Here is a 22962-nt window from a genome sequence, read left to right as displayed (position 1 = left end):
GAAGTGGGTATTCACCCACGAAAGCTCATGCTCCAAAACGTCTGTTAGTCTATAAGGTGCCACAGGATTCTCTGCTGCTTTTACAGATCCAGACTAACACGGCTACCCCTCTGATACTTGGTTCCTTAGGGGATGTTTCTCCCCAACTCATATCAAATGGTGGTTGTCTTATTCCTGAAGCATGACAGTTTATAACTCCTTTATCCAGTCTAATATTCTCATTATGAATAGGTGGATAGTCTCATAAATACATAGATACCCCATCCTTTAAAAAGAAATCCTGCAAAGCATTTTGCTTCAGCAATGCCTAGTGACAACGAATCCCATCAGATAATTATTATTAATTATTATTCATATTAAGGTAGTGCCTAGGGGCACCAATCATAGATTAGATCTCCACTGTGCTAGGTTGAGCATAAACACTTAACAAAAAAGATAGTCCCTGACCTAAAGAGCTTACAATCTAAGTAATTAGAAAAGAAACAACAAGGAGTACAACAAACAGGTAGAAAGGGAGCACAAGGTAACAATGAGACAATTCTGGCCACCATAAAAATCAGTGATCAATTTTGCATTGTGGGAGAAATATATATATATAATATTTTAAATCAGTTTCCAATTTGTTGCAAGTTCATTTTCGTTGCCCATTTTTTTCCTCTTTCTTTTATAATGTCCTCTATCTGGACTGGCCACTAGAGGGGGAATGGATACACATTTTATAACTGTGTTACATTAGTAGGCCCAAATCATTTCTATGATGGATCTTCCATGCTTCTAATTATTTAAATTGCTAATTACAGAACCCCTTCTACATTCATTTTCTATTTAGGGTAAACAGAACTGAACACAGTATTCCCAAGACTTATACAAGAGAATTATAATATTTTCAATTTTACTCACTGTGATGGGTTGAATCACAGAAACCCCCGTGGGGCTGCCAACTGATGTGCCAAGACCACTTCTGCCCCTGCTTTCCTGCCCTGGCAGCTTGTGACTTCTCTGCACTGCCTGGTTTGGACCAGACGCACTAGCCTGCTGCAAACCCAGTCCCAGGGTCTGAACCATGTCCCCTAACAGCTGTAGGCTTCACTGAAAGCAACTTACAGAAATGTTCCTGTCTCCAACTCCCAGTGGGATCCAAACCCCTAACAAATCCGCATAAATCCAAATACACTCATACATTGTTCACCCTCTATAACACTGATAGAGAGATATGCACAGCTGTTTTCGCCCCCCGCTCCCCAGGTATTAATAGATACTCTGGGTTAATTAATAAGTAAATAGTGATTTTATTAAATACAGAAGGTAGGATTTAAATGGTTCCAAGTAGTAACAGACAGAACAAAGTGAATTACCAAGCAAAATAAAATAAAACACACAAGCCTGTGTCTAAAAAACTGAATACAGATAAAAACCTCACCCAGTATGCTTCCTTTTACAGACTAGTCTTCTAGTCTGGGTCCAGCAATCACTCACATCCCCTGTAGTTACTGTCCTTTCTTCCAGTTCCTTTCAGGTATCCTTGGGGATGGAGAGGCTCTCTCTTTAGCCAGCTGAAGACAAAATGGAGGGGCCTTCCAGGAGTTTAAGTAGACTTTCTATTGTGGGTGGAGACCTCCTCCCTACTCCTATGCAAAGTCTAGCTCCAAGATGGAGTTTTGGAGTCACATGGGCAAGTCATGTCTATGCATGACTTAGTTTTTACCAGCCAAGCCACATTCCTGGGGAGGCTCAGATGTGGATTGGCATCTTCGAGTTCATTGTTGGCTTAAGTGGTTTTTGACTGGGCACTTAATTTGCCCTGTTCTCAATAAGCTGACCAAATGCTCTACTAGGCTAGTTAAAATCAAGCCAGTACACAACTAATATTCATAACTTTTTATACAAACTTGATACATGCATACAAATAGGATGAATACATTCAGTAGATCATAACCTTTGCAGAGACATGTTACATGGCATATGTAGCATAAAACATAGTCCAGTTTTTTTCATATATATACATTCATAAGCATATATCCATGAAGCCTTATGTGGGGCACTATCACACTCACAATTACGTTACTCACACTTCTTTAAATGTTATTTCCTTTCTTTGATCACTTCAACACATTGACCAGAGGTCAATGAGCTTTCCAGAATGATGTTCAGGTCTTTTTAGTTAATTGTTACAAATAATTTAGACTTTAGCATTGTGGACAAGTAGCTCTAATTATTCCTTGCTATGTTCTTTACCTTGCATTTGACACACTGAAGCTCATCTATTAGCCCTTTATCCCTTCTCCTCACTTTTGTTAGTCCCTTTGCAGATCCTCAGTCTTCTCTTCTTTTGACTAACCTAAATAATTTGATGTCATCTGCAAATTTTGCCACTCTACTGTTCACCTTTCCCCCCGGTCATTACTAGAAATGTTAAACAACTCCAACTTTAGTATGGAATCTTGGGACAAGCTATTCTTAACCTTAACCTCTGTGTACGAAATTGGCCATTTATTCTCTTTATTTTCTGTCCCATAGCTAGTTTGTAATATAGGATGGTAGGTGACATCTCATTTTGTGACTTTCATTAATAAGTTCTTGTGAGGGACATTGTCAAAGCTTTTTGAAATTCCAAATGTATGATTTTCTACTTTTATCCTCTACTGTGTTTATATACTCAAAAATGGATTAGAGAAGCATGATTTTCCTTTATAGAACCCAAGATGATTCATCTCTATGATGTCAAGTTCATCCAGGTATGCTATCATTTTAATTATTGTTGCAACCAATTTACCTGATTCTGTGGTAAGTCTTACTGATCTAAATGGGAGTTTTTATTAACACACCTAGTATGAGTTCCTCCACTGCTAATATTAGTTTGGCTGAAGAGTGCTGCTTAAGCCTATCCTGAGGCCCAATTTGTAAATATTGAAAAACAAACCCTGAGTGCAGAATAAAAACTCTCCGGAGTGGGCATGACTTGCTCCAGATTCCCACCGCCAGAGGGGAAATGCTGAGCTTAGCTAGGTGAAGGAGGTGCCTTACCGCATATGTTTGTTTTACTCCTACTGCCTATTAATTTCATTGGATGACACCTGGTTCTTGTGTTACGTGAAGGGGTGAATAATACTTCCTTATTCTCTTTCTCCACACCATTCATGATCATATAGACTTGTATCATATACCCCTTAGTCGCCTCTTTTCCATAAGAACATAAGAGTGGCCATATTGGGTCAGACCAAAGATCCATTTAGCCCAGTATCCTGCCTTCTGTCAATGGCCAATTCCAGGTGCCCCAGAGGGAATGAACAGAACAGGTAATCATCAAGTGATCCATCCATCACCCATTCTCAGCTTCTGGCAAACAGAGGTGAGGGACACCATCCCTGCCCATTCTGGCTAATAACCATTGATGGACCTACTGTCCATGAACTGATCTAGTTCTTTTTTGAACCCTCCTATAGTCTTGGCCTTCACAGCATCCTCTGGCAAAGAGTTCCACAGACTGACTGTGTGTTGTGTAAAAAAATATTTCCTTTTCATAGTTTTAAACCAGCTGTCTGGTGACTTAATTTGGTGATCCCTAGTTTGGGGTTTTGAGAAGGAGTGTAAATAACACTTCCTTATTTACATTCTCCACACCAGTCGAGATTTTAGAGACCTCAATCATATTCCCCCCCTTAGTCGTCTTTTTTCCAAGCTGAAAAGTCCCAATCTTATTAATCTCTCTTCATACAGGAAGAAGTTCCATATCCCTAATCATTCTTGTTGCTCTTTTCTGAACCTTTTCCATTTCCAATATATATATTTTTGAGATGGGGTGACCCATTTTCAGGCAGTGTTCAAGATGTGTATGTATTATGGATTTATATAAGGGCAATATAATATTTTCTGTCTTTTTATCTATTCCTTTCTTAATGATTTCCAACATTTTGTTTACTTTTTTGACTTCTGTGGCACATTGAGTGGATGTTTTCAGAGAACTATCCACAATGACTCCAAGATCTCTTTCTTGAGTGGTAACAGCTAATTTAGACCCCATCTAGGTGTCTGAAAATTTTGCTCTTTTAACTATCCTTCCTTATGTCATTCCCTGTGTCTTTCAGGCTGAACTGTCAGTGTTTTTAATCTCTCCTTCTGTGGAAGCTGTTCCATACCCCTAATCAATTTTGTTGCCCTTCCCTTTATCTTTTCCAATTGTCATGTATCTTATTTTTTACATGAGGCAACCAAGACTGCATGCAGTACTCAAGGCGTGGGTGTACCATGGATTTATACAGTGGCATTATGATATTTTCTGTCTTATTATCTATCCCTTTCCTAACAATTCCTAACATTCTGTTAACTTTTTTATCTGCCATTATACATTGAGCAGATGTTTTCAGAGAGCTATCCTCAATGACTCCAAGATCTCTCTTCAGTCATAACAGCTAATTTAGAGCCCATGATTTTGTAGGTATAGTTGGGATAAAGTTTTCCAGTGTACATTACTTCGCGTTTATCAGAACTGAATTTCATCAGCCATTTTGTTGCTGAGTCACCCAGTTTTGTGAGATCGCTTTGTCCTTGGTCAGTTTATTTACCTTAGTGTTATAGTTTGCTGATACCACCTTATTTCCTTGCCCATTCATTTTATTTTAGCTACCTTTTCCCTCTATTTTCAGCTAATGGTGGCAAGGTGATGCTTTCAGTGCTGTGTTTAATTAAAAATAGATTTGCCTTAAAATCTTCGGTATCACTCAGGTGGTCAATAGTATATTTCTACTGCTATACTTTTATTATTCAAGCATGGAATTTCTGTCCATAGAGATTCTAGAGGACTGTTTGATTCAGTTAAGATTTTTAATATATTTGACTTTGTTTTATTTCATATATAGTGCCAACTACCCACCAGTGTGACCTGCTCCACCATTCCTATGTATTTTGTACCTGGTATTACCATGTCCCATTGATTATCATAATTTCACCATGTTTCTGTGATGCCTATTCTTTCAATATCCTCATTTCATACCAGACTCTCAAGTTCACCTATCTTAATATTTAGACTTCTTGCATTAGTTTACAAGCACTTACAAATTGGTCAGTATTTAGTTGACTGCCTCCATGTGATGGCACATTGCAGGCCACAGAACTTCACCCACCCATCCCTGTAATAGCCCCCTAACTTCTGGCTGGTTACTGAAGACCTCAAATCATGTTTTAAAGACTTCAAGTTACAGAGTATTCACCATTTACACTAGTTTAAATTTGCAAGCAACCTGTGCCCCATACTGCAGAGGAAGGTGAAAAACTCTCAGGGTGTCTGCCATTCTGACCCAGGGGAGAATTCCTTCCTGACTGTGAAAACTGATCATTTATTCCTATCCTTTGCATCCTATCTTTTAACCAGGTACTGATCCATGAGAGGACATTCCCTCTTAACCCATGACTGCTTACTTTGCTGAAGAGCCTTTAGTGAGGGAACTTGTCAAAGGGTTTCTGAAAGTCCAAGTACACTATATCCACTAGATCACCTTTCTCCAGATGTTTGTGGACCCCCTCAATGTATTCTAATAGATTGGTGATGCATGATTTCCTTTTACAAAAGCTGTGTTGACCCGTCCCTAACATATAGTAGTCATTTATGCATCTGATAATTCTGTTGTTCAATCTAGGTTCAACTAATTATACTGGTACTGAAGTTAGTCAAATTGACCTGTAATTGCCAGAATTGCCTTTGGAGCCTTTTTTTTCAAAAATTCAGCATTATATTAGTTATCTGTCAGTCATCCGGTACAGAAGCTGATTTAAGCAATAGGTTACAAACCACAATTAGTAGTTCTGCAGTTTCATATCTGAATTCCTTCATAACTCCTGGGTGAATACCATCTGGCCTTGGCCTAATCAGTGCAGAGTAGAGTGGAAGAATTACTTCTTGTGTCTTGCGTAAAATACTCCTGCTAATACATCCCAGAATGATATTCGATTTTTTTTTCAACAGTGTTACACTATTGACTCTCATTTAGCTTGTGATCCATTATGACCCCCAGATCTCTGTCTGCAGTATTCCTTCCTAGGCTGTCATTTCCCATTTTGTATGTGTGCAAGGGATAGTTCCTTCATATGTGAAGTACTTTGCATTTGTCCTTATTGAATTTCATTCTATTTACTTCAGACCATTTCTCCAGATTGTCCAGATCATTTTGAATTTTGATCCTATCTTCCAAAGGACTTGCAACCCCTCCCAGCTTGGTATCATCCGCAAACTTTAGAAGTGCACTTTCTATGTCATTATTCAAGTCCTTGATGCAGATATTGAATAGAACCAAACCCAGAACTGATCCCTGCAGGATCACCCTTGATATACCCTTCCAGCATGACTGTGAACCACTAATAACTTCTCTCTGGGAATAGTTTTCCAATCATTTATACCCACCTTATAGTAGCTCCATCTAGGTTGTATTTCCCTAATTTGTTTATGATGTCATGTAAGACAGTATCAAAAGCTTTATTAAAATCAAGATATACCACATCTGTCCCTTCCCCCCATCCACAAGACTTGTTACCCTGTCCAAAAAAAAAAAAAAAAAAAGCTATTAGATTGTCTTGACATGATTTGTTCTTGACAAATCCGTGTTGACTGTTACTTATTTTATTGTATTCTAGGTGTTTGCAAATTGATTGTTTAATTGTTTGCCCAATTTTCTTTCCAGATACTGAAGTTAAGCTGCCTGGTCTGTAATTCCCAAGTTGTCCTTATTTCTCTTTTTATAGATTGGCACTATGTTTGTCCTTTTCCATTCCACTGGAATCTCTCCTTTTTTACATGTGTTTTTGAAGATAATCCCTAATGGCTCAGATATCTCCTCAGTGAGCTCTTTGAGTGTTCTAGGAGGTATTTCATCAAGCCTGGGTGACTTGAAGACATCTAACTTGGCTAAGTAATTTTTAATTTGTTTTTTTCCCCCTACTTTAACTTCTCATCCAACCTCATTTTCACTGGCATTCACTATGTTAGATGTCCAAGCTCTACTAACCTTTTTAGTGAAAACTGAAACAAAAAAGTCACTTAGCACCTCTGCCATTTCCACATTTTCTGTTATTATTTCCTTCCTCATTGAAGAAGGAGCCTACCCTGTCCTTGTTTTTTTTCTGTCTTCTAGGGTATTTGTAGAATGTTTTCTTGTTATCCTTTGTCTCTAGCTAGTTTAATCTCTTTTTGTGCCTTGACCTTTCTAATTTTGTTCATACATACTTCTGTTATTTGTATATATTCATCCTTTGTATTTTGACTTAGTTTCCAAATTCTGTAGGACTCTTTTTTGAATTTCAAATCATTGAATATCTCCTCATTTTCAGCCCAGATGATCTCTTGCCATACTTCCTATCTTTCCTACGTATTGGGATAGTTTGCTCTTGTGCCCTTAATTATGTCTCTTTGAAAAACTGCCAACTCTCTTGATCTGTTTTTCTCCTTAGACTTGCTTCCCATGGGATCTTACCTATCAATCCCCTGAGTTTCCTAAAGTTTGCCTTCTTGAAATCCATTATCTCTATTGTGCTGTTTTCCCTCCTACCATTCCTCAGAATCATGAAATCTACCATTTCACATAAGATGCCTTCCACTTTCAAATTCTCAACCAGTTCATCCCTATTTGTCAAAATCAAATCTAGAACAGCTTTCTCCACCTTCTCAAATTATATATATATATATATATATATATATAATTCTAGATTTGATGTATATATAATATGTCTCCAATACATTCTAAGAACTTGTTGGATAATCTGAGCCCTGATGTGTCATTTTCCCAACAGATGTCTGAGTAGTTGAAGTCCCCCATCACCATGAAATCCTGTGTTTTGGATGATTGTTAGTTTTTATTTTTATTTATTATTAAACAAACAAACAAAAAACTGATCCACCTCTTCTTCCTTGTTAGGTGGTCTGGAGTAGACCCCCTACCATGGCATCACCCTTGTTTTTTACCCCTTTTTATTCTTACCCAGAGGCTTTTAACAAGTCTGTCTCCTATTTCCATGTCAAACTCAGTCCTACTGTATACATTTCTAATAGATGAGGCCATATCTCTTCACCTTTTTCCCTGCCTGTCTTTCCTGAGCAAGCTGTACCCCTCTATACCAATATTCCAGTCATACATATTATCCCACCTGTGATGCCAACTATGTGATAGTCATGTATATTAACTAGTATTTCTAGTTCTTCCTATTTATTCCCCATTCTTCTCAAATTAGTATACAGACATCTAAGATTCTGATTTGATTTCCCCCCTATGTTTTCTCATCTTTCTTTTATCCATGCTATAACAGTCCATACTTCCCTCAAATTCCGACCCTTCTCTGAGGTCTCCATGTTTTGGACTTACCTGTGGCCTTTTGTCATCTGCCCCTGTTGAACCTAGTTTAAAGCCCTCCTTGGTAGGTTAGCCAGTCTGTATCCAAATATGTTCTTCCCCTTCCTCGATAGGTGGACCCCATCTCCACATAGCAGTCCTTCTTCCTGGAACAGCATCCTGTGGTCAAGGAAGCTGAAGCCCTCCTGGCAACAGCATGCTATCATGGAGATCCTGGAGTTTAATCTCCTACCTGGCAGCCTAAATTGGACCTCCAGAATATCTTTTCTACCTTTCCTTATAGCACTGGTTTCCTACATGTCCATGACTACCAACTCCTCTCCAGCTCTTCACATAAGCTTGTCTAGATGCCTTGAGATGTCCTCAACCTTCACACTCAGTAGGCAATTCATGTGGTTCTCCTGATCATCACCAACCCAACTATCTATATTTCTAGTAATTGAATCCCCCTTTATTATTACCTGTCTCTTCCTAATAACAGGGTCCATTCTCCTGGAGATGAGCCCTCAGTGCGAGATGATACCATGATATTTTTTGGCAGAAGGGTCACAACTATGGGATCCTTTCATAGAATAATAGAATATTTGGGTTGGAAGAGACCTCAGGAGGTCATCTAGTCCAAGCCCCTGCTCAAATCAGGACCACCCCCAACTAAATCACCCCAGCCAGGGCTTTGGCAAGCTGGGCCTTAAAAACCTCTAAGGATGGAGATTCCATCACCTCCCTAGGTAACCCATTACAGTACCCATCACCACCCTCCTTGTGAAAAAGTTTTTCCTAATATCCAAACCAGACCTCCCCCACTGCAACTTGAGACCATTACTCCTTGTTCTGTCATCTGCCACCACTGAGAACAGCCTATCTCCATCTTCTTTGGAACCCCCCCTTCAAGTAGTTGAAGGTTGCTATCAAATCCCCCCTCCCTCTTCTCTTTTGCAGACTAAACAAGCCCAGTTTCCTCAGCCGATCCTCATAAGTCATGTGCCCCAGCCCCCTAATCATTTTTGTTTTCCTTCTGCTCCAGCTTGATGTTCTCCTTCCTTAAGACTTTTATCCTCCTCAACAGCCCAAAGGGTATCAGACTTGGGGTGGGACCACTCTACTGTGTCTCAGAAAGACACAGTCTCCCGTAGTTCACTCACTGTCTCCAATAGTTCAGTCACACTGGTCTCAAGAATCCATATTCGGTCTCTGTTGATGAGGGCCATCCCCACTGTAAGCATTCATGACTTCTGTGTCTGTCTGACTACTCCTCACTGGGCACGGTTTACTTTTGCCAGTTACCTCCAGTGAGTTTACTTCCTCAAATTTGCTGTCTCATATACACACTATTAGCAGTTAATTCTGTCTCAGCAAGCATTAACTTCTGGAGTTTGATCATTTTGTTCCTTGCTGTTTTATCCATAGAGTACAATCATGTATACTGCCTGTCCCCTATCTATTTACTCTCTCCATGGTTTCCTCACATTTAGGAACATATGAGCAATATCTTCTTTCACCTCATCTCTGGTACTACTAGGCCCTGTACCACATTTCTGTCAGTACCACCAGTTTTCCAGCCTCGTTGGTACTTTGATCTGGATGTTTCTGTACTGTGAATCTTATGGAATTACTTAGCCCATTGACCTAAATTCATGTAGTAAAAATGTATGCAGCTTATTAGGTTATCATTCTGTAATGAGTTAATTACAATCAAGATATTATCTAGATATATGATGGTATGATCCTTTGCTGTAGTTGTTTATATGGAAAGCAAAAATGCCTCACATTAAGGTTTAAGGTCATGGCAGTGAGCAGCTGATTATGCTAACGTGAAGTAATGGTGTCCAATACAGTATGACATTTACATGAAGTTGAGATAAACATTTGACATTCAGTGGCCTCTTTAGCATTGGGATTGGAAACCTTTTAGCAGCGGCCACAAATTTATGTTTGCAGTTGGAAAATTGCTTTGGGAAATGATCTGGATCAGAGAAGTAAATTTTCTGTCAAGATAAACTTTAGTAGTGAGCCAAGTTTAGTTTAAAAAATCCCCAGATATTTTATCTCATTTTTATTAACATTCTTTAATATTTACCACACTCTCTTTTAGCAAGCCAAACTGTCAGTAGAAGCACTGAACTACAGACACAGATTCAGGTTTACTCCAGAGAGCTCACTTTAGCTCTAGTCTTGCAAACATGAGCCATTGATAGCAGACGTGCTTCAAAGAGCTGGCAGTTGCTAAAAGAATAAAAACCACTGGAATTCAAGAACTGTGAACTCTTCTTCCAGTTTAGTTTTGGATTCTCAGATTTGATTTGATTTTTCTTTTGATTCAGTCTTTTTCAGCTGATGTACATATCTGGGAGTGGAAAGACAGGGATGAGGACAGACTGAAAAAGGAGAATAAAAATGGAGCAGACAATACAAACAAGAAAGAAAATCTGTGTTTAAAGGATCTTCATACAACAGTTTCCAGTTTCAGTCCCACATCTATTAGGAAGCTATTTTCCTGCACCTTTTACTACCCATGAGAACACAGAGTTGTCCTATTCCGTTGAGTCTTGTTATAGGCTGCAGTGAATACCTTAATTGGATAGCCCCCTTTTATATCAGTTAAATACTCACATGCATATTTCTTATTGCGGATTTTATTGAAAAAACAATTTGAAGTCTTCTTTCATTAAACTCTGCTGCTACAGCTCGCTGTTAGTAGGAAAGGGAACAGCATGTCTTCAGAGGAACACAGAGGAAAGTCTGCTGAGGCCGTGTGCTTAGTCACTAATCGTATAAGCCAATCATAATTTAAAATCATCTGCATTAAGCATGAGGACTAGCTGTAACACTGGATTTGATACAAATCTGTCACATATGGAGACTTGTAGTCAGCTCTTGATAATGTCACAAATGGAAATTAATTGGTCATAATCCCATACTGCCCACAGTAACGAACACCTAGCTAGGCATTATTAGCTGTGCCTGCTGTGGACTTGAACAGTGCAGGAGAGTTGGTGTGGATCAGAATTGAGGTTTATTAGTAGAGCTGTGTGTGATGTTTGCCTATCACTTGCTCACTCTATTTATATTTGGCCACTGCAAATAGTTCTTCACTCCCAGGAGCACCGAGTTTTACACGTTACTTTTTTAAAGAACATTTTTTAATTCTCCTGTCATGTGAATAGTTGGCACATTTCTGAACTCAGAGTCCATTTCATTTTGGTCGGCTACATTTAATTATTTCCTCCCTTTTCCTGGCCTTGAAAGTTGAGTGTTAGGGATGACTGATACTAGAAAACAAGAAGAACAATTGCTCTAAATCCTAAATAATTGTGTCTGAGTACCAGCAAGTGACATCTTATTAATAATAATAAATAATTAATAATCATGATAAAATGTCTGTCTTGAAGAGAAATACAGATTTCACTGCAAATATGTTCACTATAAACCCAACATATTGCAATAAAATTACAGTGCTCCTCGGCATTCAGCTGGGTTCTTCACAGTCACCCACCCAATTATCAATTTCTGTCTTGTTGCTTTGTTTCATTAATTTGGAGTAATCAGGCTTTTTTTTAAGACAACTTCAGAGGCAGACTGCATTCAACCCTGTTCTTTCAGCAAGTTTCTCTGCTTTAAGCAAGGATGTGGGGAATTTTTTCTATGGTTTTGATTGTTTGATTTTTACTTAATAAATACCCTGAATGGTTGTTTCCAATAACTGAATGGGTTTGGTGTGTGTCAGGATTCCTCTGAAATGTTAACCTTGGGTCTCTGGCATTTTTCCAGACCACCAGACAAATTCAGGCTTTGAGGATAAGTATATGTGTCCTCAAGTAACCGGACATTCAACTTGTTAACACTGGATTGGTCCTAAAGAGCAATCTTGTGGCATACTGATAAATTGTGCATGGGAAAAGTGCCTGATATTTGTTTGTTGTAATATCTGAGTGTGAGAGAGATTAAGTCAGGGTATGGTTAATAAGAGAATCAATTGAGCTCAAGCTCAGCTCTGAAAATGGGCACTTTATGTTAGGAAAGCAAACTGCTTTTGGCATAAATATCTAGTTATCTAGAAAGTCTATAGTGAGTTGCTACTAATACAGCCAGAAAATGCTGCTGATAAAACTGAAAGAGGTACATGATGTTGGAATTCAGCTACCAGAATTGTGGAATGGGAAGTGTGCACTGTTGTTTAGATTCACCTCCCAATGAAAGAGTGTGTGTATGTGTGTGAAAGAGAGAGAGAAAGTATCCTTCTAGCATGTCTTTGGATGGCCCTCCCACAATTACAACATAGGAGGTAACACATAGAAAAAGCTAACTTGTCTGCCTTTTCACCTATCCTCCTCTCTCCCTTCTTCATGTTCCTCCATCCTTCCTTTTTGTCTTTCTTATGCAGCAAACCTATATTTTACTGTACTCCCCTTTCCACAAGCCCTTCCATCTTTGCTTTCCCATTCTATAGAGTTATATGTTTCTGTACCCACCTCAGTCTTAGACTTTTTTTCTTTATCTTTGCTGGTCCTTTTAGTTTATCATCTTTTTTTTAAACCTGATTTAGTCCTCTTCACTTAAGTCTTTCCCCCTTGTCTTTTGTCTCTTTGTCCTCATTTCCTTCCTCTTTTCCTTAATTTGAATACATTTTAGCAGTAGTAATAAGCTTGCTAATTAAATGCTGCTTCCCATTTGCCTTTCTGAAAGCTGTCTGATGTAACTGGGCTTTTTATTCGAATGTTCTTTTGCTACCACAGTAGAACAAAACACAAAAGGAAACAAATTTAGTATATCTGAAAAAAGCAACTGCTGGGCTTTTTGTCAGAGCAGAAGAAAATGATTATATATAGGCATTTAAAGAGCTGCTCAGTACCCTGACCATAAAAACATACCATGTATGTTAAACTATACAAAATACTTTCAGGTATTTGATCTTTCTTTGATATACATAAGCAAGGAGATTAAGAGCTTCATCTAAGGTTTCATCCTTAGCCCACTATAGAATACATAGCTATCACTGTGCATGTGGCATGTAAGATCATCCATTGGTAGACTTCTGCACTGACGCTACTTAAGCGCAATACGGAATCTAAAGGATGGAGTTTATAGCTTTAACATAGAATTTCTTTGTATTTATATTTTCAGGCCAGATGCAGAATTTGATATATTAGCATTGATTTTGTGATTTCATGTCATTTTTCTCTGCAGTTCAGAAAGTAAAAGAAAAAGCCGGGAAGGGACATAAATCATCCCTCATATGTATTCAGAGCATACACACTAACATTTCCTTCAGAACCGTTATTGGGTACACTGTGACTGTGTATTGATGTTAGTATCAAAAGATTGTCTATTATGGATCCATAACACTGACTGAGTATTAACAATCCTCATGAAAGATAGTTTCCTTCCCTTGTCTTGTGTGTGAAAATACTGAAAGGAACAGCTTGAGCTAATTGCCTAGTTAGAAAGGGAGATTTTGTTTCTGGTGGAAAATAATAAGGGGATTTATTTAAAATAGTTTTACCCTCTGACCTTCCCCTAGAACCTCTTGGGCAAGAAACTGTGTCACATTTCACCCAGAAGCATATTTTTGTAGCCATGCTATAATTCTCTGATAAGGGGATCAAAACAGAAACACTGACATTTCTGTGGATAGTTAGTTGAATATCAAATCTGAAAGGAATAATCAGCAAGAGTTTTCTCCTATTGCTTCATGTACACTACAAAGGTAGTGATGTTCAAATATACCCATGCAAGCTGCCTGAAAGGGGAATGGATATAACTGCATTTTGATTAGTTGGATTGTAACACAATAAATGCTTCCCCTTTGCATTTGGAATATTCATTTATTTCTCACATTAACTTTCAGAACAGATTTGGGCAGCCTTTAGATTATCATTGTGGTTTATAGCCGTATAGCTTAACGTAAATGACAAGGGGCCACGGTGACTGCTCAGAACCCCCAGGAGATATGTACAGGTGTCCTTTGGAGACCTGAAGAAGCAGAAGTTTATCTTGTGATGTTGTGGCGGTCACTGGTCTGTTTAGAAAAAAAGATTGTTTGTGATTATTTGAAAAATATCATCTCTGAAGTTGAATATGGTACCCTATGTGTGGAGGGTTCATCTCTCATTCTGCAATGGGAAGCAAGTCTTTGGTGGTAACTACTCTCCTTTTAGAGAAATGGTAAGAGGAAGTAATGAGATTAGCCCTCATTGTGAAAAGTACTGCACTTTTAAAAATCAGATTATCTCCTTTAGTTTGCTTAAGGTGTCAATGCAAGATGCATGAAGCACAGAGGTGAATAAATCACCAAGGTTGAATTGTTCAAGTCTCACGAAACCTCGTTTGAAATCGCTAACGCTGATAAATAGAACGAATAATCTGTAGATGTTTGCAGTGACTCGTGTGTATGTTTGCACCAGTCTTGCAGCAGATTTACATGCACCAAGACATCTTATATGTACATGAACTCTGAGGAAAAGTGAATACACCGGCATTGTTTCTTATAGCAACAGGAGCCACTGAAGAAATAAATGCAGTTCAATATTTTTTTCACATATGTAGAACTTTAACTGTCTTGGGGTGCTCTTGGAAGCTTTCTGTCAAACCAATTTAAACTGAGCAGTTTGCAAGATGACATTAATGTTACATTTTGATTTGAGGGTCATGTCATAGTGCTTGTAATTAGAGAGCCAAATTCTGCAGACCTGCCTCAGGCAAAACCCCCATTTGCACTCAATGGAGATTGTCATCAGCAAAGACTAGAAAATATGGCCCTAAATTAGCATTGTATAAAATATTTTGTCTTAAAAAACTCAGCAGACACTGAAACAAACAAGAAGGGTCTTGCTGTTGGTTTCATCACCGCTCATTTAGGGCCTTTTCTTCTTCCAGTGAAGTCAATGGAAGTTTTGTCATTGACTTCAGTGGTTGAAGGATTAGACCCTTGCAGATTTGAAGAGGAACATAAAGAGAAATGCACTATTGCTTAAATGGTTAAATACCATCCTAGCTATAATAGTCTGAACAAATTTCAAGACAGCAGGGAAATTGTAAGTGGCTTAAAAACAAAATCATTAATTTTTTAATTTAAAATTTGCAGTAATGAAAAAAAAAAAGATCCTCTACCAATGCAGATCATTTATGATATTGTAGTTTTACTACATAAAATAATCTGATTACAGTGCAGGAATAGTTCATATTTAATTAATATAAATCAGGGTGAAAGTTGCTAAGCAGATGAAGAATAAGCTTTGGCTCATCAAAGGATGTTATCATTTGACATTTAGAAATAATTTATAAAATATTCCTTTTTATATAATTAAACATTATTGACTACTAAGGATCTATGCAGAAAAAAAAACTTGGTTTGATCCTTTCATGATCTGTATTTTATACACCTGTCTTAGCGTCATAGGCATTTAAAAAAAATTACATCTAAGTTAACATTAAAAATGTCAATTTGGGGGCACTTTCTTCCATTGATGCTAGCCATAGCATGAATAAATAAGTACAAAATGTATACATTTTACAAAATTCTTTATCTGTCACATTTTATTAGAATGGTATGCTGTATGAAGAAGGTTTCAAAGATGCATTGCCTGATGATATAAAAATGCAACACCCTCGTTTTCATTGACATGTGTGGAGTGGTTCAGAAGAGCAATCAGTAGCTTGGTCACATATTGGAGAGAAAAAATCCAAAATACAGGAAAAGCAAGCATTTAAAGAAGGGCAATAAAATGAAACAGCTGCATGGCTCTGTATTAAGAAAGCACTGTTGATCTAATCACCAATCCCTGTGTCAATACTCAGTAAGGTAGGATCATGTACTTTATGCCTCTGCAGATATTTTTAGAAGGGTGGGCTGTTAAGGATGTCTTGTGATTAAAGTGACTGGCAAGCCAGGCATTCCCAAGATAGGATTTTATAGTGGTTAACTATAGTAACCATAAGTATGCTCTAATCACCCTATCCCTAATGGGCCTGCAGTGTTACACCCAAGGTTCTGCTTTTGAAACACACCGATCTTTCATTACTGAAAATTGGATTGCTGCCTCCTTAGTCCTTTCATCATTACTCTACACTGCACAGAGCAATGGTTTCTCTACTTTTAGCATACAGCAGAAGAGCATGAAAGAGGGGAATGCTAGTAGATTTTAAATAAGTCTTTTAAAAGAAGGTGTTCTTTTTTAATCAGACTTTGCAATGTGATTAATTCAGATACAGAATATACTGATGGGATATGCTGCATCTTTGTGGCTCTTAGTACAACTTAGAAGTCAGCTATCTTGAAAAATCTTCAGAAATATTTCCTAGGGGCAGGTTAGAACTTTAGCCTTTCCAAGATGACTCAGCTCCTTCTTTTAGTGATATACTGTTACAGGTAGCACATTAACAAAAATATATTTGCTATGCCATGCTTTTTTTTTTTTTCAGTAACATGGTGTATGTGGATGTGTAATAATTACACTGTGAAGCCATCTGCTAAATTTCAATCTTTCAATTTTATGTGGCTTCCTTGCTGCTAGATTTTCATTTCATCACTTGTATGTGAAGAGAAAAGAGGTTAAACTGTTGTATTTTGCATACAGGTAACAATTCATGTAGTATACACCAGTCTGCAAAAACTGTAAATGCTATTTTTTTTATTTTAAACATTTTTGTAGTTTACAAAAAAAAAATCAGTCAATAATTGGTATCTTTTTACACTCTCAGATTCCTGAATATTGTCAGATCTTCAAAGGGAATATTATCATATGAAATGTTAGGACTGACTGTCCTGAAGATTTTAAGACACAATAAAGCTAACATATCAAGTCTTTTAGACAGATCCTCTTACAATTTCAGCAAAGAAGTGCATCAGAAATCATCAGAAAAGCACAGTAAACCCCCATCCAACTGTCTGCCCATTGTTATTTGGTTGCACACTGTTTAAATTCCCACAGAAAATCACACCTCACATTCCCTTGCTGGCTGCTGGTGACAGGAACAAGATCCATATTCATTAATGATCACCAGAGCTCCTTCAATGTGGTTGGGTTTGTAATCAACGTAATACTCCTGGGCTGACATGGCAGCCATTTGATGCATGGTTTGTTTCTGCTTCTGCTTTCTGCGCTGTGTCACAAAGCACTGTCTGAGTTGCCTTAGGCTGGCTGGAAAACACTTCCAGGAGACATACAACACTAAAACCACGATGAGGAAAGAGAAAATCAGTGCCATGGTCCCTGTCACCACCTTGTGAATCTGAACAGCATTCTCAGTGTTTTCACTGGGGATAGTTACGGTTATGGCATTTGTTGTTCTTTCTCCTTCAGTATCCTGCACGTCATATATTATTGTGGCAGGGCTATAAGTGAACATTTGGTCGCTGTTGTTTGTTACTGCTGATAGCATGTTAACACTTGTTGGGTCTTCTGCATCTTCGCATAAGTGAAAAGCATACACTGCATCTAAAACATCCTCCCCCTGTGCATATTCAGGGGTGGCACAGAGCAGATTGCTGTCATAGCGACCCTTAAAGTTACTTAGCCAGGAGGCCAAGGCGCAAACATTACGGCTGCAATCCCAGATGTTTGCAGAAAGGCTGATGCTAGTGAGTGATTTCCAGGAGTTGAGGATTCTTGGATCAATGTAGGTTAGCTGGTTGGAATCCAGCTGCAGTGACTGGAGGTGAGGTACACTTTCGAAAACATGAGGTTCAATGTATTCAATCTCGTTGCCAGAGAGATCCATTTTTTCCAATTTCCATATCCAGTCCAAGGAATTGACTACAATAGTGACTTTATTCCTTCGTAGGCAGAGAGAATGCAGTGAAATGAGCCTTGGAAAATGAGCTAAATTCACCTTCACCAAATCATTGTGCTCGAGGTGTAGTTCAGTGAGTTTAAACAAGCCTGCAAAAGAGTTGCGAGCCAGGCTTTTCAACTGATTGTATCCTATGTCTAGAAACTTGAGGCTGCGACAGTCCTGAAAAATTCTCACTGGCACAAACTTGATGGCATTTGACCGCATGTGCAAAGTTGTTAATTTTCTCAGCCCATGAAACAGATCTGGTTCCAACGACTGCAGGTTATTGTATGATAAATCCACACTACGCAAGTTTGGCATAGGTCGGAAAGTAGTATTGGGCAGTTGAGTGATTTTGTTGGAACTCAGAGTGAGTTCTTTAACTCTCCGCAATTTTTGAAAGGCATTCCCCTCCACTGAGCAAATGTGATTGTGATCCAGATAGAGCCACGTGAGCTGCATTAACCCTGTGAACTGTCCATCATGCAGCTCTGAAAGGCTGTTGTACCGCAGAGACAAGCCCATCATGCCCGACAGGTTGCGAGGCATCTCTGTAAGATTCAATGACTCACAGTACAAAAGCCTGCCCTCACACCGACATAGCTGTGGACACCCACTATTCACGGCTGGAAGCATTTTTAAAAAGACACCCAGTGTACACAATATCAACCCTGGGGGCTTCCACAGCAACCAGTTTAAACAGAGACCAATAAGAAGGAAATCCATTAGCAAGAATGTTTCCAAATATGCTTGAGAATGTCCATTGAAATCTTTTCAAATTCTACATCATATTTTATTTCTGGGCAAAAAAAAAAAAAAAAAAAGACACAGAGGCAAATATTTCACTTTACAGCATGCAGGAGCTGTGCAGCATTAAAGTTCACAGACATTCACAGGTAAAAGGATGTAGATTTTGTTCATGTTAGATACTGCAGCAAAGAAAAAAAATCTTTCTTCATGAAAGAATTTAATTAAAAAGTGTCTTACCCACCCTTTTCCAGAGAGTGACAACCTCCATTCAGTTGCTTCCTTTGTGTTTGGACTAATTATATGCAGAACTAAAAAAGACCCCTCTGTGCTACAAATTCAATCCCTTTCAATTTTGTGCAAAGCTGGCAGGCTCACAATGTCTTATTTTGCTTCTGCTCAAAGAGCTAAAGGGATGTCCAGCTAGCTTTTTAGCTGACTTCTAGGACTTGCAAGTTTCAGAACTATCTGCATGAGCTTGATCTTCTCTTTCTCTCTCTCTCTGTCCTTTTCTCTGCAGTTAATACTGTGACGTTGTGAAAAAAACTCCAAACTCTTTACTAACGACTCCACAGGATTTGACAATCTCTTTAATGTCCATCATTTGAAACGACCATTGACCGACACAACCTTTACTCCACAGAGACAGATTACAATTCACTCACTGACCGGCTAAGGATAGCTTTATTTCCCATTCTTTGTTCGCTTTGCTTGTTAGGTGATGCTTAGAGCAGAGAGAGACAGCAAGAATCCCTTCCCTTCAGCTGAGCAGTATGTTGCTAAAGCATGCAGAGGCACCTAGTGCTCACTGAGTGTCGTAAGCTGCTCATGATTGTACGCCTGCACTGTGCATCTCAGACATGGGCAGATTGAAAAGGGGTGGGCATAAAACCAACATTTTAGTGAGCCAGGAAAGTAATATATGTTCTTTGATGAAATGGAAAATACTTTAAGCCTATCTCTCCGTTACTCAAACACACACACACAAAAATCATCAGCAGGAGCCTGACATTTCTAAGTAGGAAGCTACAGAAGTAGATTTTTTTTCTTTCTTCCTCCCACCTCCTTTTGTTTAAACTTGCCTGAATTCATAAGGCACATAGGGATTAGCTGGGGGGGGGGGGGCATTGTGTGTGTTTGTTTCTTGTTCTGAGAAGTAGTATATAAAATGTGATTTTTGGATTTTTTTTCTTTCTTTTCTTTCTTTTTTTCCAAGACAAACGTTTGAATTTTATAGTCATTTGTTGGGAATATGTTTTTATTCTGATAACCTCTACCAGGGCATATTTGGGAATTCTGCACGATCTTTCTCACAGAAAGGCACTAAGGGCTATGCAAATTGTAATGTCTGGACTCATGTGTTTTAATTACATTTGGTCTTTTACCATCCTGCATATTTTTAATGTGGTCAGCACATGGTTTTCCTAATAGCGTTTTTCTTTTTCTTTTTTTTTTTTTGCAGTATATGCTACGGCACACAGAACTATTATTCATGCAGCATAAAGAATGCTGTGCTTTCTGAATGAGATCAACATGCAGGTTGTCCCTTTAGTGTGTTTGTGGTGGGGAGAGAGGGGATTTGGAACCCGATTAGATTACATTTTCCCATTTGTGCTGCCCTTTGTTCCATGGACTAACAAATCATTGCATACTAATTTTCATTCATCACTATATATAGAAAAGACTGCTGTTGATAAGCTATCTCTGTAATCTTTAGACCGAGAAATATGCAATACTATTGTCAGGGAGATATCGGCCATCCTTTTCCATTATGAAATGCCATCAGAAATGAATCTGCTGACAATGCTATTGGAACCCCAACTCGGGGTTCAGTGTATCCCTTTAAGGAAGTTTGACATGAAAATACATTTTATGCAAAAGAAAAGGCTGTTCTCTTATTTAAGTCACCATTGATTATTAGGTGGGTGTGTAAAGTTAGATTAGCTTTGAGTTTGGCTACAATATTGACCAAAACAGTTTTTCAGGTTTTTAATAAATCAATACAAGATCCTGGTTCTACTAAATGTATTTGATCATGATTGGCTGCTTTGATCATGTGCTGGTGCAGCTCAGGGAACACCGTAATTAGAGACAGCAGAAGTTCTGTTCCAAGGGAAGTCACAGAAAATTTAATGCCAAAAATATTTTCAGGAATTCAAACATGAATATGTGAGAGAATCATTTCAAACACATTTGTTCAAAACGTCCTTCAAAAATAGGTTAAAGTTTTTTGAATTCAGTCTCAGAACTTGGAATGAAGAATTATTTATCCTCTTAATTCAATGTATTTATGCCCTTCTACTGTACATATCCATTATTTTTCAAAAAGGGTGGTTGGGCACATACCAAAATCTGAAACTTTTGTAGTATTTAGCATTCTCACATGGATGGAAAATTGACCGTGTTCCTCCTCCCACTCATGTTCCTTATTCACAGCTCAGGAAGTCCTGCAGTGGCAATTACAGCCTGTTCCTGTCCAGTAGTAGCAATGCATATCGGCTTCTCTTTCCCAGTACACAAAAACATTGGGGAAAGAGACGAAAGAACATGAGGAGAGACTAAGGGAAGCAGACAAGGAAAGGGAGGTTGTAAATTCATGTCCATGCCAGGGCATATTCAGGATTCCAGTTCTGAGTATTTGATGAAGTCAGTAGCAGAGGCTGAAGCATTGGGCCTGTATGGAGATTGCACAAAACCCACAATGTTTTAGGACTGGAATCCCATGAGGAGCTTAACACTCCCTGCCAATAAACAGGTCAGGGGCAACTCTGCAAAGGGAACTTCCCTTATCCCTTCAAGAGGGGTTGGCAGACCCTATATTTCTAATGATGATACCAACCACTTCAATGGCATAAAGGAGCCATAGGCAGCTGCAAATCATCAGAAAATAATTCTTCTGGCATTGGTGAACACTCTACTGGGCATTAAATTTCTAAATCTGGCCCCTTCTCCACTGGTGTAGGAGGAAGAGAGATTTGTGTGAAGGTGCTGCCCTGCTCCAATCCACCGATCTTGCATGGGCTTAAGATCTATTAAGGATCCCATGCCAGTGGCAAATAATTAGATCTTACTGCAGCTGATGTAAGTAGTGACAAAATGAAGGGGGCCAGAATCAGCTCTGGTGCAGAGCAAAGCTCTGTTGCAGGAGAGAATGCGCTCCTATCTCTAAAAGGCTTTTGTACAAAGAAACCAGGTCATTCTAAGAATGGCAGAGCTCGATATGTCTAGCTACAGCCATTGAAGCAATGGGTTGACTAAATCCAAGAAGTATGGAATATGGGTTCGAACAAAAATGAAATTGAATGAATGTGTCTTGGTTCTACAGTGTCTTTGGTAAACTTGTCAATCATAGAGTGGCTAAATATTTTAAAATATACCTTTTACTGCAATAAAAACAGAAATCTGCTTTCAACCTAATTGTTCTTCAAATGACTTAATTTCTTCTGTCAAAGCTGTTATCACTGCCAACTTGTTAAGTTTACACATTTTCTACAGTTTAAAACCCTATGGCAAATTTGTATAAATTAAAAGACTTAAATTAGTGTATAAAATGCAGCTATTGTAAATTGTTTTCAGAAGTTTAAACTAAGTATATATGTTTTTATAGGAGACTGATTAAATCAATGTAGGTTACAGAAGATAAATATGCAGCTTTAGAAAAAGTTTAGCTGATAAATTATATATTGAAATCATCACACAAATGAAATTTGCTGGTATTCCAGTGCAGTGATTCGCAAAATTGTTCACGATGTCAAAGTAAGTGGTAAAGTCATCTTTCTTTAATTTGTTTAGTCTACTTCCATTTGATATTCTCTTCATATTCATGTTATTTGTTCATTTAACAAATTAACACATTAACTAGTTCCAATTGTACTTCATATTTATTGATTTCTGGTATTGTACGCTATAATTGTTATTTATGCCCAAACATTTATTAGGTCCAAATCTGTGCTTCACTATACTGATTTCTACTGAGTTATACAGGAAATCAGACTAGATGATCACAATGGTCCCTTCTAGACTTGAAAAATATGAATCTATGACTTCAGTAGAGTTCCATCGATGTAAATAAATGCAGAATTTGGCTCATAATCTCTGTGTATGTATACTC

The 22962-nt window shown here is 38.2% G+C and overlaps 2 protein-coding genes across 3 annotated transcripts in view; one reads left to right on the top strand and one right to left on the bottom strand.

Moving 5' to 3' along the window:
• CTNNA2 (catenin alpha 2) overlaps positions 1 to 22962 on the top strand; it is an 826679-nt gene that overhangs the window by 585110 nt on the left and 218607 nt on the right. The gene's annotated exons all lie outside the window — the stretch shown is intronic.
• LRRTM1 (leucine rich repeat transmembrane neuronal 1) lies at positions 16944 to 19635 on the bottom strand. Its single transcript, XM_032775525.2, has one exon. It carries the CDS (start codon positions 18828 to 18830, stop codon positions 17265 to 17267), a length of 1566 nt encoding a protein of 521 aa, XP_032631416.1. The 5' UTR covers positions 18831 to 19635; the 3' UTR covers positions 16944 to 17264.

This window comes from Chelonoidis abingdonii, chromosome 5 (genome assembly GCF_003597395.2).
Source record: "Chelonoidis abingdonii isolate Lonesome George chromosome 5, CheloAbing_2.0, whole genome shotgun sequence".
In the NCBI taxonomy this organism is placed as follows: Eukaryota; Metazoa; Chordata; order Testudines; family Testudinidae; genus Chelonoidis; species Chelonoidis abingdonii.
Note: the sequence above shows the minus strand (reverse complement) of the source record. Positions and strands in the feature narration are given on the sequence as shown.

Coding starts and splice junctions, on each gene's coding strand:
- LRRTM1 (XM_032775525.2), bottom strand. CDS start 18,830: ATGGATTTCCTTCTTATTGGTCTCTGTTTAAACTGGTTGCTGTGGAAG.